Source organism: Physeter macrocephalus, chromosome 14 (assembly GCF_002837175.3).
Source record: "Physeter macrocephalus isolate SW-GA chromosome 14, ASM283717v5, whole genome shotgun sequence".
In the NCBI taxonomy this organism is placed as follows: Eukaryota; Metazoa; Chordata; class Mammalia; order Artiodactyla; family Physeteridae; genus Physeter; species Physeter macrocephalus.
The window spans coordinates 123,188,038-123,204,914 of NC_041227.1; the positions used below are offsets into that span (position 1 = coordinate 123,188,038).

Sequence of the window (16,877 nt, forward strand, 5' to 3'; positions counted from 1 at the left end):
CAGTGGGCAGAGGAGCTAGGGACAGGCAGGAAACCTCCAGGGGCCGAAGGGAGGACGGGCAGAAAGAAAGTCCTTGGGAAAGGGGTGTGCACTGGAGCCGGTATTGTGGGACAGGAGGGCAGGCCAGGGGTGGAACTGCCAGCCCAGCGTTTAGGGGACCCCGGCTGGCCCCACCACACTGTCCTGTGGACACCAGATGGGCCGAGCTTCCCCAAAGCCCTGGCTCAGCAGGGGAGTGGGGGCAGCTTGGAGCCCTAATTTGGGGGCCATGCTTGTGTGTTGGAGGGCCACGTTGTGCTGTCCTGGGCACCACAGTTTCCCCATCTGGTGAGGGTGAGCCATGAGGGGCTCACATGGACCAGGTGCTGCAGAAGGGGGCACCCTGCTATCCTCAGGACAGAAACAGCACCAGGGGTCCCTTGGTGGGCATTCAGTAAGAGGGTGACTTGGAAATGCCAGGCTGCATGGAGGAACTCTGCTGCCTGCCTTTCTTGGGGACGGTGACATCCCTGTCCTCAGAGGTTGGACAGGTCCCGGCCCTGACCCCCAGCTGCCTGGAGCCTGGCATATGGCCACTGGCCAGCAGCCAGGTCCTCAATCTCTCCCACTTAGTGGGGCCCTGGTCCGCCTCCCAGCACCCCCCCATCCCGGGTCTCACAGCCTTTACCAGTGCCATGCCATAGCTATGGCAACGATGACAGCCCCCGGGGCCCGCTCCAGAGGGGTGAGTGGGCTGGCCAGTCAGAGAGACGTGGGAGAGGGTCCCCATAGCCCCAAGACCCTGAGCTCATGAGGGATGTCCACGAACCCCCAGAAGTGGGAGCTGAGCAGGCCTCGCCAGCTCTGCCAGCCCCTTGCCCCTTGGCAAGGCCAGTGTGGCACCCAGGGGCCGGCCATGGACAGCAGGCTTGGGTCACCGTGGCCACCCCGTGTGTCCACCAGCCATGGGCCTGGCGGCTGTGCCTCCGAGTGTGGGGTCTCGGAGCAAGGGTAAGGGTGCAGAGGCTCAGACCGCAATGAACTGGGGGGCCTCGGAGCCCGGCGTGGGGATCCGGCTGGCCCCGGAGTGTGCCTGGGGGACTGGGTGCAGATGGGGGCCGGGTCGCAGAGCTGCCCTGTAACTGCTCTCTCCCTCGGCAGACGGCGCCCCACTCAGCGAGCTCTCCTGGTCGTCCTCCCTGTCTGTGGTGGCCGTGTCCTTCTCCGGGCTCTTCACCGTCGTCGCCCTCATGCTGGCCTGCCTGTGCTGTAAGAAGGGCGGCATCGGGTTCAAGGTGAGGGCTGGGGGTCGGGGGAGGCTGTGGACGAGATCCTGAGGCCTGGCCCTCTGGTGTCCACTCGGCACTGGGCTTCCTTCCCTCCTAGGGCCCTCTGGGGACCATAGAGTCTGGGACCCCACAGCCCCTCCTCTGGGGATGGCCGATGGGAGAGGCCTAGGGGCTGTCAAGGACCCCTCCCACTGCCTCCCCCATTTTGGGTCCCCCTGTGGGGGGCACGGCCTCAGGCTGTCATGTCCCAGCTCAGGGTCAGGCCTCTGCGTGCAGTGCACCCCAGGACGGTGAGGATGGGCCTCAAGGGGGCCATGGGGGCTCCTGAGCCGCTGTGGGAGGGGTCTCTATGCCCAGGGGGTTCTTGAATCCCTGCTTGTTCGAATCAGCAAAGGGAAACCAAAGTTGCCCAGACACGCTTCCCGGCGTCAAAAGCACCTCTCTGGCTGGGGTCACCTTACTTTGGGTGTCTTCTGCCCCACGAGGAAAGGATCGTGTGCCACATAGGAATCAGGGCGGTAGGACAGCAGGAGTAATCATTACTGTTTATGGAGCCTCAGCTAGACGCTGGGCCCGCCTTCTCTTTGACCGCCCTGGCAGGGCTAAGCTCCCGGGGTCATCCTGGGCTGGATTTCAGGGCTGATGGTGGCCGGGGGGCAGCCCCTGGGGCGCTGTTCCCCAATCCTAGACGCGCCCATGGCTGCTCCCTACCTTTAGCTGCAGCTCTGAGCATGGAGGACCAGGAGAAAAAGCTGGGAACTGAGGGGCCCAACCAGACCCCCCACCCAGCCCCGTGGGCTGAGTTCTGCCGACTTAGCACATAGCACCGCCTGTGGTCATTCTCCCGCCCACTCGGCCACCCCGCCCTTGGCTGGAGGTCAGATTCCCGGGCCTGGCGAGGTCAGGAGGGGAGGGGCTGTCCTGTGGCCCAGCACAGCACCCCCCCACCCCAGTCATCTCCATACTAAGTGACCCACATTACAGCCGGGTCACCCCCATTTTGGAGAAGCAGTGCCCTCCCCCTCCCCCTGGTATGTCTCATCACAGAGTGGGCCGGGGGGAGCTGGCATCTGCCCGGCACTTGCCTTTTACAAAGGTGTCTTTGCCACATTTCACGGCAGGGCCATCCGGAGCCCTCTGAGGGGTGGGCTGGTGGAGTTCAGGGCCTGGGCAGCAGGGCCATGGCCCTGGGAGCCTCAGGTCCGCATCCAAGCCCCTGCCTGCGTATCCTCATGCCTAGCCCTGTCTCCCTGGCCTGCAGGCACACAGTGGGCTGGGCCAGGCGATGCTGGCATTTTCCTGGAGGATCCTGGGGCAGGAGGGGGAAGGGAAGGGAAGGGAAGGGAGATGGGAAGGGGGAAGGGAAGGGAGATGGGAAGGGGGAAGGGAAGGGGAGGGGGAGGGAGGGGGAGGGGAGGGGGAAGGGAAGGGGAGGGGGAAGGGAAGGGAGGGGGGAGGGGAAGGGGGGGCCTGGGCTGGGCCTTGAGGCTATTGTATGTCAGCCCCTCCTCAGGATGCCGTGAGAACAAGGCCCCAAACAAGGGCCAGTGCGGCCCCCTCCTACCCGTGCCCTCCTCACCTCCTGGGAACATGGTGCCCGGAACATTCCAGCACCAGTGCGCCTCAGTGGGAGGGCCTGCCTGCATAGCGGGCTCCTGCCTGGGCTCTGGGGGGCCAGTGCTGGGCTCTCCCACCTGGAGCTGTGCTGGGAGAAGGGGCTGGGCAGCGATGCTCACACTGTCCTATCTGATCACCCGCTCTGCTGGCTCCATCCGGTGGGCCTCCAGGTGGCGCCGTCAGGTAACAGGCTGGGGCCAGGGCCAGACCCCGAGGTGGGTGGGTGGGCGGGCATCTGTGCCTCTGCAGAGCCGCAGCTGGGATTACAGGGCGAGGGGGTTGGTTCTGACAGCCCCGGGGCCCAAGGGTGTTCTCCCGGGCCCTGGAGAGGGGGGTCCCTGCAGGCCTTGTCCCCAGTGGCTCTGTAATCTCTGGGTACAGGCTGGGGCCGGCCTGCAGGGACACCCCAGAGGGCCTCTCAGCCTCCCTGTTGCAGCCGAGGAAATCGAGGCCTGGAGAAAGGAGGGTCCTCGAGTCGCAGCACCATGCAGGGAACCTAGGCCTTGTGGCTCCCAGTGCAGCCGCCTGGCCACAGGGGCGGCCCCGCTGCAGCTGCTTGGAAGTCCTTCGACCTTCGGCCTCTGTTTCCCCACCTGGCAGCGGTCTGTCCTGGTCAGGCAGGCCTGCGGCGCTAGTACTGTGCTTCTGCTTGTGGCCCAGGGCTCCGTGGCTCAGGAATGTGAGGGGGCTTCCTCAGACAGACGAAGGGGCAGCTGAAGTTCAAAATAGCTGGGCCAGGTGGGGCCCAGCCCGGTGCCCAGGGCCAGGCTCTTAAGGAGCCCGGGGCGCGGACAGACGCCCGCCCTCCTGGGTCGAGGTCCAGGGGCCCTGCAGGCAGATGGCCGCGGTAGGTGGTGCTGCCAGCTGCCACCTGCCTGGGGGTGCAGCTGGGGGGTGGGCTCTCAGGAATGCTCCTTGTCCGGGAGGAGCAGGGGCACTTAGTTGCTTGTCCACTGGGTCAGGGTGGGAGGACGGAGCGCCTGTCCTGGATTCCCCAGCCACGACCCTGGAGCCACTGACCAGGGGGTACCCGGAGCCCAGGGCGAAGGCTGCTGGGAGGTGGGGTGGCTGAGAGGTGTGGAGGGCTGACTCTGGATGGGCAGGGGCAGCTGGCCTCCAGCCCCACCCCACCCCACCCCACCCCCACCCCCCCCGCCAGTGGGGGCCTGGTGCTGCCCACCCTGGCCTGAGCCTGGTAGGCGTGGATGTGGGTGGGCTGAGGCTGGGTGAGGCCCGCCTGCCCCGGGGCTCACGGCCCCCACCCTTAAGGCTCTGCCCATGGGAGGCGAATCCCCACTCCCCAACCAACACAAACCGAACCCCGCCCTCCTGGGGCAGCTGGTGCCCCTGCAGAGGGGGCAGCCTAGGAGTGGGGTCTGTTCTCTGTCCTGAGGAGTGAGGAGGTGGGTGGAGGGGGCAGCTGGCAGGGCTGCTTGTGGGAGCGGGGCCCCAGGAAGAAAGGGGCCTTTCAGAGCTGGCCTGCACCCCTTGTTCTCTCCCTGCCCTGCCCCCTGTCCCCTGCCCCTCCCCCTTCTGGGGAGCCCTGGAGCTCACCGCGTGTGTCACCCGTTTGGCCCAGGAGTTTGAGAATGCCGAGGGGGAAGAGTACGCGGCCGACTTCTCGGCACAGGGCTCCCCGGCAGCAGCTGCTCAGAACGGGCCTGACGTGTACGTCCTGCCGCTCACTGAGGTCTCCCTGCCTATGGCCAAGCAGCCCGGGCGTTCAGGTGAGTGAGCCCCCAGCTGGGCCCAGGTGGTGGGCGTAGGGTGTGGCTCGGGGGTCAGTGCTCCCGGGGGTGGAGGGAGGCAAGGGGCTGGTGTGTGCCCCCTTTTGCTGAGACCTGGGGCGCTGTGAACAGGCTTGGGCCAGCTGGGGCTACTGTGCAAAGGGGGCGGGGGTCGCTCCCTCTGGTCCTGGGGTGGGCACCTATGTGCTGGGAGGCGGGGCTTCTCTGTGGTCCCTGGGATGCTGGACCCCGTACATGGGCTCTGTGGTGCCCAGGGGCAGGGCCCGCCCACTGGGGGGGAGGGGCACTTCGGGGTTCCTTCTGTGGGTGGAGCCTTTTGCTCAGGACCCTGGGGTGGGGGAAGGAGGGGCCTGGGTCCCCCCAGTGCATGCAGGTTTCAGGTGCAGGCGGGGCCTCTTCCTGTGGCTTCCTTGCCATGTCTCCCACTCGCCCCATCCCGTGGTCCCCCCACCAGGCTGGCAACCCACATGGCAGATGCAGGGCCCACACTCCAGAGGTTAAAGGTCAGTGGCCAAGCTGGGCTTTGAACCCACATCTGCCTGATTCACCACTGCAAGAACCCCCCAGTTTTGTCTGGAGGCTGGTGGGGGGGTCCCTGGCCCCAGGCCCCCTCCCTGGCAGCTCCTAGGTCAGGCCTGTGCCCACCCCCAGCTCCTCCAGCCGCACTGAGTAGGGTTTGAGGCCCGGGGGGGCTCTGTTGGCACCCGGACCTGTGATGAGTAGGCCTGCCCAACCTGCTTGTGTTCCGGGCCCTGCTGGTCCTGACCACGATGCTGCCCAGCCTTCATCATGGGCCGGGGGCCTCCAAGGCACTGGGCTGGGCCCAGCCCCCCGGCAGCATGACTGTCACTCCCCACCCCCCTGCAGGTGTCTCCTAGAGGAGACCTCACCAGTTAGGCAGGAATGTCAGGTCCCGGGGCTCCTCTGTCGAGTGGCCCAAAGGAACACCCCATAAAATCTTGAAGGTGGGGTCTTTGCTATAGGAGGCCCTCCAGCCTTCCTGGGTGACCATGGGAGTTTCTGAGCCTGTGCTGACAGTGCTGGACGCTAGGAGCTGTTGCGGAGCAAGGGGCCCCCCGGGGGACACTGTATCCCTGGCCTGGGCCTGTCACCTGCCCCTGGCAGTGTGTGTGCCTGGGACCCCAGGGAATCTTTGAGACCCAGTGTCTTCCACTGCTTAAGGGACTGTCCCTGGGGATGAGGGGGGACAGGGACCCAGGAGGGGGCAGTGATTGCATGCTTTTTTCTATTTTTTAGCTCTGTTCTATTCTTTATAGGGTACCCTGCTTCTGGGGAGGGGGAGAGATTTGGGTGATGCTGGGAGGGCAGCCAACCTGGAGGTCAAGGATTAAAAACCTGGGCAGCGAGTACTACCCCTCTAAACTGTGGGGGAAGATGGCCCAGCCTTCAGGCTCCCCAGCCTGGCTCTGTAGGTGCTGCCCCTTGGGTGCGGACCCCAGAACCCCCGGACCAGGCCTGCCATGCCACCTGGAGCTGCCAGGAGAACTTTCCCGTTGGCTGGCAATCAGCATGCTCCACCTCCATCACTGCCCCACTGTCAAGACTGCTGAGCCTGCTTGGGGAGACCCCAGGCTGGAGGTGGGGGGCAGCAGGCTGGACCTTAGGGGGAGGAGCCCCGGGACTCAGGGCCCCAGTGGGACCCCTTACCCCCAATTCTGCTCAGCATCAAGGTCAACATTCCCTAGGGTCTCCAGTCCCTGGGAGCAGCCCCTCACCTTGGAGTCTACTGGCTGCCAGGTTCAGCCTGTCCCCTGGGCCCTCCGGACAGTTGGCGTGGGAGCAGAATTCGGGGAATCCCTTGGGGCACAGGCGGGGTGTGGGTGGGCTCAGCAGCTCTGGCCCTTCCTCTGGGGCCCTCACTGACCCTTCCTGCCTGCTGACCTCACCCAGCCCAGCCTGCAGGAGAATGGGCCCAGTGTGTTCCGTACAGGGCCGTGCCAAGCAGCCCCCAACAAAGGAGCCTTTGGCGTGCCTGGCGCTGGAATGCCAGCCTGCGGCAGGGGTGAGGGGACGGGCCACTCCACTGCCCTCCTCCCCATGGCCTCCGCCCCAGCCACATTGCCTGCCCAGCATTGCCTGTGCGCTGGTCCCGGCTCCAGGCCCTGCTGTTTCCAGCCTGGCTTGTCCCTGTAGCTTGGGGCACAGCCTTCCCAGATCCACTCAGAAAGATGCATGGATGCGGCTTGCAGGTCCACAGCTCCCCTGGGCATCAGGTGCCCTGCTCCTGATGGCTGCCCCCATCAGGAGGGAGCAGGGGGCTCTGGGTGGCTCCCCAGAACAGGCCATGCAGGCAGCCCCTCTAGGGGCCAGGCGAGAGAAGATGGGGGCGATGATGGAGGCTGAGCTGGCATCTCTGAGCCCCCTGCCCTGTTACAGTGCAGCTGCTCAAGTCCACAGATCTGGGCCGGCACAGCCTCCTGTACCTGGAGGAGATTGGCCACGGCTGGTTTGGGAAGGTGAGTTGCCGTCCCGGGGGTTGGTGGGGATGGGGGAGGGACTGGCAGCGTGGTCCGCTCTTTTGCCTGGCAGGTGGAGAGGGTGGGTTGGAGACCTGCTTCTCCTAGAAACCTCCCCAGCCCTGGGGTCCCCTCTCAAGGCGCACTGTACTGGGCCCCTCCCTGGGGACCTCAGGGTCCGGCAGCCTTTTCTCTGCAGATCCTGATATCATGCTGGGAGATGCCTCTGATTGGGCAGGGATGGGGAGCGGCATCTGGGTCCTGGCTTCTCCCTGACCACCAGCCTGGGTGGGACAATGAGTCCATCTTCCTCACTGCAGACCCCCAGAGCTCTGAGAACAGCTGGGGACCTTAGGGGAGGCAGACACAAAAGACGGAGTATTACAGCCAGGAGGGCTCGCTCTCGCAGGAGCAGTCCAGAACCCATTTTGCGGATGAGTACATTGAGGCACAGAAACAGACTGCTTTGGCTGGAAGAGCAAGGCTGGGGGGCGGAGCTTGGGGACGGTGGAGTCCGCCCACCTGGTGACGCCTGCCTCGCAGGTATTCCTCGGGGAGGTGAACTCGGGCATCAGCAGCACCCAGGTGGTGGTGAAGGAGCTGAAGGTGAGCGCCAGCGTGCAGGAGCAGATGCAGTTCCTGGAGGAGGCGCAGCCCTACAGGTGGGTGGCACCTGGGGACAGGCTCAGCGGAGGGGGTGGGCCACTGGCCGGGAGGTGGGGACGTGGGCCCTGTGGACAAAGGCAAGCTCTGTGCTGCCCCGCTCCTGCCCTGCCCTGAGTGCGAGTCAGGGGGGCAGCCTGTTGGCTCCCGCAGGGCCCTGCAGCACAGCAACCTGCTCCAGTGCCTGGCCCAGTGCGCCGAGGTGACGCCCTACCTGTTGGTGATGGAGTTCTGCCCGATGGTGAGTCGCCCGCTCCCTGGCCCTCCAGCCCCTGCCCTGTGCTTCTGGAAGGTGGGCCTGGCCTTCCTGCTGAGCCGGGGACCCCTCACCTCCACCCTCTGGGCCTCACATCCCCCCCAAAGTGGGGTCCAGGTGGCTCTGCACCACTACCTCCCAGAGGCGGCCTGGGGGAGGAAGGAGGTGGTCCCCCCTCAGAGACAGCGGCTGTCCAGGTTGGGATTCCACTGCACCCTGGGGGAGAGGGGGCTTCCCCATCTGCCTGTGCTGCTCCGAATCACGGCGGTTTGCTTGAGAGGCACCCCGGCCCGCTCGGGAGGCTCACGGCCCTGGCGTCTGGTCCACGGCCTCGCTCGTACTTTGGTCTCGGGTCCCCCGCCACACACAGACACACACACACACACACACAGACACACACACACACACACACACACACACAGCTGAGACGCTTGCCGACAGGGAGGCGGCCTCCACAGACGTGGGCCCCCCCCACCATCTAGTTTCTGGACTCCTGGCGTAGCCTCCCAGGGCTTCCCCAGGATGCCTGGGCCCTCCCTGGAGCTGAGCGGCGTCAGCAGGTCATCAGCAGGTCGAGGAGTTGCCAGAGGACACTCTGGCCACTGGCTCTGGGTTCCGCCCAGGCTCAGCGTCACTGCTCGTGTGGCCTGTCTGCCGCCCACCAGCTGAGAGGTGGCGAGCATCTGGGCCCCAGTGGTCTGTATGCGGGTTATGACCCTGCTGCCCCGCAAGGCTGCCTGGGGCTGGGGCTGTCGGTGTGGGCAAAGTGTGCGCTGCCTGCGGGGTCATCCTACTGAGAGCTGGCCCTGGGGCGGGTGGACATGGGCTCCTCTGGGCAGCGGCAGCGCTGCGGCCTCAGCAGGACGCCTGGAACCCCATGGGCCCTGCTGAGGAGGGAGGGGCCGGGCGGTGGGCTTGCACGGGCACCCACTCCCCACCAGCAGGTGACAGTGCTGCTCTTCTCGGCAGGGGGACCTCAAGGGCTACCTGCGGAGCTGTCGGGTGGCAGAGTCCATGGCGCCCGACCCTCTGACCCTGCAGCGCATGGCCTGTGAGGTGGCCTGTGGTGTCCTGCACTTGCATCGCAACAACTACGTGCACAGGTGAGGGCACAGGCGGCCCGCGAGCTCTCTGCGGGGCCTCCGCACCTGCTCCGGGGGCCGCGTGAGGCGGATCCTCAATTAACCGGGTTAGTCTTTGTTTATCCTCTAGGGACCACTGTACAAAGGGATTTTGTCAAATAATAAATACCAGGCAGATGGGAGTTGAACACCTGCTTCTGCAGGAGGGTTAAGCGAGGCGACGTCCCCCGTCCAGCTGGCCTGGCTGGGCATGTGGTCGGGCCTGAGGCCCATCCTCTGTACCCAGGGTGGTCAGCACTGCCTGGTGGCCCTACGGCGGCCCCTACTCTCCTCTCTCTCAGGCCCGGAGGGAGGGGTGGCTCTGTCCTGCTTCCCGCCCTGGCCCCTGAAGTCGGAAAGACGGGCCAGGGCCCAGCGTAGGGGGACATGCCAGAAGAAGTGGCGATGGACGTGGCCCCACCAGCCCCGGACAGCACACGGGCCGTCCTCCCCAACAATATCCTGGTGCTGAGTGATGACACATGCAACTCCAGCATCAGTGATTTTGTTGAAGAGGGCAGCTGCCAGCCTCCCGACCTGCCCACCGAGCCCACCCAGCCCCAAGCGCCCATCTGTGGCCCCCGGCACAGCAGCATTTTGGCCGATGTGTGCTGGCCCCGCGTTTGCCCTAGTGCCCTGGGCCCCAGACACCCATGGGGCCACAAGGCAGGCAGGGGAGGAGCCGGCAGCCAAGGCCGGCCGTGGATAGGAGGCAAAGGCGGGGGTGAGCGGCGCTGCTGGGTGGGCACTCCACACACCCACCCTGCCAGGGGCCCTGCGTGCACAGGGCAGGGGCGGGACCCTGGGGCACTCGGTCTCCCCACTGGTGCCCGCCTTCAGGGAGCTGAGGGTGGCAGTGTGTGGGCGGCAGGAGACTGTGGTGTCCCTGGGCCGGCTCGCCCCCGAGGGACGGGTCAGCAGACTGGTGTCACAGGAGAAGCAGGGGAGTGGACTGGGGTCAGGGGATGGGGTTCCAGTGAGGCAGGCCTCATCCAAGGAGGGCCCTTGGGCACCTTCTAGCTGGTCCTGGGCCTCGTTTTCCTCGTCTGCCTTCTAACGTGTGTGGCCCCATCCACTCAGACCCTCAAAGTGTCCAGTGCTGGGCGAGGGGCAGGGTGGGGCGGCCTCTGAGATGCCCCTTTCCACCCACCCACCGACCAACCGAGCCGAGCCCAGGATGCCCTCGGCGACAAGCGGTCCAGTCCCCTCAGTGCCCTGGATGCCCCAGCCCGGCACTGCCGGCTGACCCCACCCTCCCACCCTCAGTGACCTGGCCCTGAGGAACTGCCTGCTCACAGCCGACCTGACGGTGAAGATCGGCGACTATGGCCTGTCTCACGGCAAATACAGGGTGAGTGGGCCGGCTCGGGCCAGGGCAGGGCCGGCCGCGCTCGCCCGCGGGGTGACGCTGTCCCGCGTGCCGACAGGAGGACTACTTTGTGACGGCCGACCAGCTGTGGGTGCCACTGCGCTGGATCGCGCCTGAGCTGGTGGACGAGGTGCACTGCAACCTGCTGGTGGTGGACCAGACCAAGGCCAGCAACGTGTGGTGAGTGTGGGCCCGGCAGTCGCCACGAGGACTTGGAGCCCTGTAAGCTGACGACTTGATGCTCACCTGCGACCGTCAGCCCTCACGGCTGCCCTGTCTGGTGCTCAGTGAGCGTCCGGTGAGGACGCGGGGCGCCGGGGGGCTGAGTCCCCCCCCGCCTGCCAGCTCCCTGGTGTTGGAGGGGATGCAGGCTGGCCACGCCAAGGAAGGCCACATGTGTGAGGACGTGTTTGCGTAGCCCTGTCGCTCTGTAGGAGGTGGCCAAATACGCCCCCAGGTGAGGTCGTGGGGGTTCTGGAGCCACCTGTCGCTGCCCAGCGCCACGGCCCACGGCGGTTGGGCTGGCAGAGCGGCAGGGCCCATGGGGCCTGTGGAGGAAGCCCTGCCCCGCCCCGCCCAGGGCCCACTGGGCTGACGCCCGAAGACATCAGGGTCAGAGCGCTCGGGCAAGTTGATGAGACGTGGGGCCTCGTGGTAGCACCTGTTCCCATTGAGAGGGGACAGTGGGGCTGGGGGTCTCCTGTGACTGCAGCCTGGAGGCTTGGGGCTGGGTACAGAGCGGGTGCTTGGACCCAGGACTACAGCCTCTAGAGGCTTGGCTGTGGTGGTCCCCTGTCCCTGGCCTTGACCGGCCTCTGCTGCCGGGGGGCTGAGTCCCCCCCCCGCCTGCCAGCTCCCTGGTGTTGGAGGGGATGCAGGCTGGCCACGCCAAGGAAGGCCACATGTGTGAGGACGTGTTTGCGTAGCCCTGTCGCTCTGTAGGAGGTGGCCAAATACGCCCCCAGGTGAGGTCGTGGGGGTTCTGGAGCCACCTGTCGCTGCCCAGCGCCACGGCCCACGGCGGTTGGGCTGGCAGAGCGGCAGGGCCCATGGGGCCTGTGGAGGAAGCCCTGCCCCGCCCCGCCCAGGGCCCACTGGGCTGACGCCCGAAGACATCAGGGTCAGAGCGCTCGGGCAAGTTGATGAGACGTGGGGCCTCGTGGTAGCACCTGTTCCCATTGAGAGGGGACAGTGGGGCTGGGGGTCTCCTGTGACTGCAGCCTGGAGGCTTGGGGCTGGGTACAGAGCGGGTGCTTGGACCCAGGACTACAGCCTCTAGAGGCTTGGCTGTGGTGGTCCCCTGTCCCTGGCCTTGACCGGCCTCTGCTTCCCCCTCCTGCTTCCTCCTCCTGCTTCCTCCCAGCCTCCCAGGCCTGTCTGGCCTCCCTCTGCTCCTGATAAACCCCCAGGGCCTGGATCCAGGGCCCAGTCCCCCTTCCTGAGCTCTCCACGGGTCTCCCCTGAGCCATTAACTGTACCCCCGTCACGGACACTTCCTTTCCCCGCTCACCTCTCCCTCTGGCTGACCCTTCCCTGCCTGCCCACCAGCCCACACTGACTGGGGTCCCCTAGACAGCTTTGGCCAGGGCCACTGTGACGTCTCTGTCGCCATATCTGCTGTCCCTCATGCCCCCAGTTTTGTGGGACAGCCTGGGGCCCCCGGGAGCTGGGTGAAGCTACCGCCCACTGGAAAGATCGCAGCTGCCTTCTCCCAGCCCCGCGTGCCCTGGCTGCCTGGCCCACCTGTGCTGGCTGGGGTGTCCCTAGGCTCAGCTCTCCCTCCGCCTCACACCCTAGCACACTCCCTCCCTCTGGCCTCCGCAGGTACCTGGCAGGACTGGGAGCTTCTCCACGGCAGCTCCTGCACCTGGCAGTGTCTGGGCTTCAGCCCGGCAAGGGAATGAACGAATGAACAAATGGACTGGGTTTGTGGGAGGCCGGTCTGGCGTTTATTTGTCCAAGCACCCTGGGCATGGGCTCGGACCCGGCCAGGTGGCACAGACTGCCCATTTACTGAAGGAAGGTGCCGTCTTCTGGCTGCTGGTGTGATGACGGGAGCTGCCCTTGGCACCCAAGTCTTCGAGACCCTTTGTAGCCGTGCGTTGGCCAGCCATGCCCGCCCTCTGATGGCTGTCACCCCCACAGGTCCCTGGGCGTGACCATCTGGGAGCTCTTTGAGCTGGGAGCGCAGCCCTATCCCCACCACTCCGACCGGCAGGTGCTGGCCTATGCTGTCCGGGAGCAGCAGCTCAAGCTGCCCAAGCCCCAGCTGCAGCTGACCCTCTCTGACCGCTGGTGAGGACGCTGTGAGGCCAGGCAGGGCTGGGGGTGTCCCAGCAGGAAGGACAACACAAAGGGGGGTGCTCTGAGTCCCCGGAGCATAAGTGGCTCCCCCTGGCTCCCCCCGGCCAGCAGTGACCTCTGGGCCCCACCCTGTGCCTACAGTGGAATGGCCGCTTTATCCAAAACACAAAGTTGCCTGCAGCCCTGGCAGGGATGAGCTAAGGGAACAGTGCCCTGGTCCACTGCTGTCTCCCACACCACCGCGCCCACTTGAGGAGATGCCCCTGACTGGCCTCAGGGGATTCTGAGTGTGAGAAGGAGCGGAACTCAGACCCTCATGCTGAGGGCGGACTGGCTCACTCCTTGGGGCGGGGGGGGCGGGTCCTGGCCAGGCACTACCACCCGTGGGGGGCAGGGACTGAGCCCCAGGGCATCCCTTCCCGCAGGTATGAGGTGATGCAGTTCTGCTGGCTGCAGCCTGAGCAGCGGCCGACAGCCGAGGAGGTGCACCTGCTGCTGTCCTACCTGTGTGCCAAGGGTGCCACTGAGGCGGAGGAGGAGTTTGAGCGGCGCTGGCGCTCACTGCGGCCTGGCGGGGGTGGCGCGGGCCCCGGGCTGGGGGCGGCAGGCCTGGCACTGGGGGGCATGGGCGAGCTCGCGGCCACCTCATCCTTCCCACTGCTGGAGCAGTTTGCTGGCGACAGCTTCCACACGGATGGTGACGACGTGCTGACGGTGACTGAGACGAGCCGCGGCCTCAACTTCGAGTACAAGTGGGAAGCCGGCCGCGGCTCCGAGGCCTTCCCGCCGCCGGAGGGCGCACTGAGTCCGGGCCGAGCCGCGCGTCTGCAGGAGCTCTGCGTCCCGGATGGCGCTCCCCCAGGCGTGGTGCCGGTGCTCAGCGCTCACAGCCCCTCGGTGGGCAGCGAGTACTTCATCCGCCTGGAAGACCCCGCGACTGCCGCAGGCCACGACCCCGACTGTGCCGGCTGTGCCCCCAGCACCCTCGCCGCCACCCTGCGCCCCGACGGCAGTGATCACGATGATGACTCTGACGGCAGCGCGGCCGCCTCGCTGGTCATGGAGCCACTGCTGGGCCGCGCGCCGCCCGCTGATGGCCCCTGGGGCCACTGCGACTACCACCCATGCAGGAGCCATGCCCGCGACCTGCCTTGCACCCCACGCTCACCCTCACCCTCACCGGAGACCCCAGTGCTGGCGGAGCCCAGAGCAGAGGATATTGACTGGGGCGTGGGGGCATTCTGCCCGCCCTTCTTTGAGGACCCGCTGGGCACACCCCCCTCCGGGAGCTCCGGGGCCCAACCATCCCCAGGTGGGGAAGAGGTGGGGGAGGCTGAGATGCCCAGGGCTGCCCAGCACAGACACTGGAGCTCCAATGTATCTGCCAACAACAACAGCGGCAGCCGAGCACCAGGATTCTGGGTCCCGGGCCTCTCAAGCTACACGGACTGCTGCCCTGGTGTGAAGCAGGCCCTACAGACCGTCCCTGAGCTGGGCCATCCTCTGATCCCAGAGGACCCCAGAGAGCCTCTCCTTGGGCCAAAGGGGGCCTCCTCTGGTAAGGAGCTGGGCCGCTGCCTTGGCCTCCCCCATCTGTATCCTGCTGAGGGCCTGACACCTGCCCCCTGCCTGGTCACATCCCCCTGGACAGAGGCAGCCAGAAGTGGTGGTGACAGCCCCCAGGCAGAGCCCAGGCTTGCAGAGGAGGCCGAGGGCTCTGCTGGACTCCAGCTGTCCCTTCCCTCCATCCCATCCCCATCCCAAGAGGGAGCCCTGCTTCCTGCCGAGGAGGCCAGCACCCCGCCCACCCTGCCTGCCTCACCCACGCCCACTGGCAGCCCACAGCCTGCCACCGAGCCAGTCCAGGCCCTGGACAGCGACAGTGGCAGCAGCTCCCCTGAGCTGGAGGCACCAGGCAGCGAAGACGAGGACACGACTGAGGCCACTTCTGGTGTCTTCACCGACTTGTCCAGCGACGGCCCGCAGGCTGAGAAACCAGATGTGACACCAGCCTTCCGCTCCCTACAGAAGCAGGTGGGGACCCCCGACTCCTTGGACTCCCTGGACATCCCATCCTCAGCCAGTGATGGCGGCTCTGAGGTCTTCAGCCCGTTAGCTGTTGGCACCCCTGGCGGGCAGCCCCGAGCCCTGGACAGCGGCTACGACACAGAGAACTACGAGTCCCCTGAGTTTGTACTCAAGGAGGCGCATGAGCCCTGTGAGCCGGAGGCCTTTGAGGAGCTGGCCTCAGAGGGTGAGAGCCCCGGGCCAGAGACTCGTCTCGCCGCCTCCCTGGGTGGCCTCAGCGAGAAGAATCCCTACCGTGACTCTGCCTACTTCTCAGACCTGGACACGGAGCCAGAGCCCCCCTTGGGCCCCAAGGAGAAGCAAGGAGGTGTCCCAGTCCCCGGGCCAGAGCCCGATCTGGAGAGCCCGAAGAGCCCCAGGCTGCCGTCTGCACTGCCCTCTCCTGAGCTGGGGATGCTTGCGGAGGCACAGGGCTCTGGCCCCGGGGAGGTGCCGCCACTGCGACTGCCTGAGGACTCTTCCCCAGCGCCAAGCGCCTGCCCCAGGGGCCCCAGGCTGGAGCCTCCCTGGCCCCAAGACCCAGCCCAGGTGCCACCCATGCCCAGCCCCGGGCGCTCTAAGATTTTCCTGCTGACTCCGGTCCGGCCCAGCTCAGAAAGCCAACGCCCCGAGCTCCAGGAGACCCTGGCACTGCTGTCAGGGTCGGGCCTGCAGGAACGGACAGGGGGCCCAGGTGCCCCCAGAACCCCACTCTGCCTGGCCCTGCCGGCAGTCCCCGCGGCTCCAGAGGGGCGGCCGGAGGAGGAGGAGGAGGACAGCGAAGACAGCGACGAGTCGGACGAGGAGCTCCGCTGCTACAGCATCCAGGAGCCGAGCGAGGAGAGCGAGGAGGAGGCGCCGCCTGTGCCGGTGGTGGTGGCGGAGAGCCAGAGTGCGCGCAACCTGCGCAGCCTGCTTAAGATGCCCAGCCTGCTGTCTGAGGCCTTCTGCGACGACCTGGAGCGCAAGAAGAAAGCCGTGTCCTTCTTCGACGACGTCACCGTCTACCTCTTCGACCAGGTGGGCGGCCGCCCTGGGTGGGCTCTGCGTGGGGAGTGGGGGACTGCGGCGGGACGGGAAGCCATGGGAGACTCGTGCTGTTCCGATCCTCCAGGAAAGCCCCACCCGGGAGCTCGGGGAGCCCTTCCCTGGCGCCAAGGAGTCGTCCCCCACGTTCCCGGCAGGCAGCCCGGGCTCCCCCAGCACCCGCGACCGGCCTCGGCGGGCTGACCGCTTCCCCGAAGGCCCCGTGGCTGAAGAGGGTGAGCTGGAGGCGGGGTGACGCGGCGGCGAGGGTGGGGGGGCCCTCATGGAGGCGGGGCAACATGGCGGGGGCCGGTGACTTCGCTGGCGGGCGGGGCCTGGACGTGACCTCTTGCTCCGGGCGGGGTCTCCCCCATCCGGTCCACAACTGATGGCGGGCCCCTCGCAGGCGGAGGGTTCGAGTGGGACGATGGCCTCCCGCTGACGCCGGCCCAGGAGCCCGCCCCGCGTGTCCCCGCTGCGCCCCCCAAGCCCAGCCCCTTCTCTCGCTTCACTGTCTCACCAGCGCCTGCGTCCCGCTTCTCCATCACGCACGTCTCCGACTCGGACTCCGGGTCCGTGGGAGGTGAGTCTGCGGTGGGGCTGGCGGGAGGGGACACCGAGTCAGGACAGTGGTGAGGGCGGCCGGGAGGGGCACCTGCTGGGTGCGAGGCCCTGCGCTCGTTATTTCTCGTTTTCTGATCAAGCTCAGTTTTCAGACGGGGAAACTGAGGCTCGGAGAGGTCAGGTCACGCCAGGCCTGTTTGTTGTGGCCACCCTGGCACGTTTCCTCACCGCCCTGAGGAGATGCAGTGCCCCAGACAGAGCTGGCTCAGCACTCTTCAGGATGTAGGCTGGATGCCCACTCCCCGCGCTCTTTTCTCCCTCCTCCGAAGGCACCGGGCTGGACACTGAGTGCCCCCCACCCTGCTCTCTGACCTGCAGCAGCCTCTCCTGCCAGAAC

General features: G+C 66.6%; 1 protein-coding gene across 1 annotated transcript in view; it reads left to right on the forward strand.

Annotated features, from left to right (window-relative positions):
* Window positions 1-16,867, forward strand: part of AATK (apoptosis associated tyrosine kinase) — a 38,282-nt gene extending 21,415 nt beyond the window's left edge. Inside the window, exons 2-13 of the mRNA XM_028499879.2 lie at window positions 1,141-1,274; window positions 4,465-4,612; window positions 7,031-7,110; window positions 7,654-7,772; window positions 7,927-8,014; window positions 8,999-9,132; window positions 10,417-10,501; window positions 10,578-10,699; window positions 12,665-12,814; window positions 13,249-15,910; window positions 16,005-16,152; window positions 16,323-16,867. Coding sequence (XP_028355680.1) covers window positions 1,141-1,274; window positions 4,465-4,612; window positions 7,031-7,110; window positions 7,654-7,772; window positions 7,927-8,014; window positions 8,999-9,132; window positions 10,417-10,501; window positions 10,578-10,699; window positions 12,665-12,814; window positions 13,249-15,910; window positions 16,005-16,152; window positions 16,323-16,552 — 4,100 coding nt within the window. The 3' untranslated portion in view covers window positions 16,553-16,867. The remainder of the gene's footprint in view (window positions 1-1,140; window positions 1,275-4,464; window positions 4,613-7,030; window positions 7,111-7,653; window positions 7,773-7,926; window positions 8,015-8,998; window positions 9,133-10,416; window positions 10,502-10,577; window positions 10,700-12,664; window positions 12,815-13,248; window positions 15,911-16,004; window positions 16,153-16,322) is intronic.
* The last annotated feature ends 10 nt before the right edge of the window (window positions 16,868-16,877 follow it).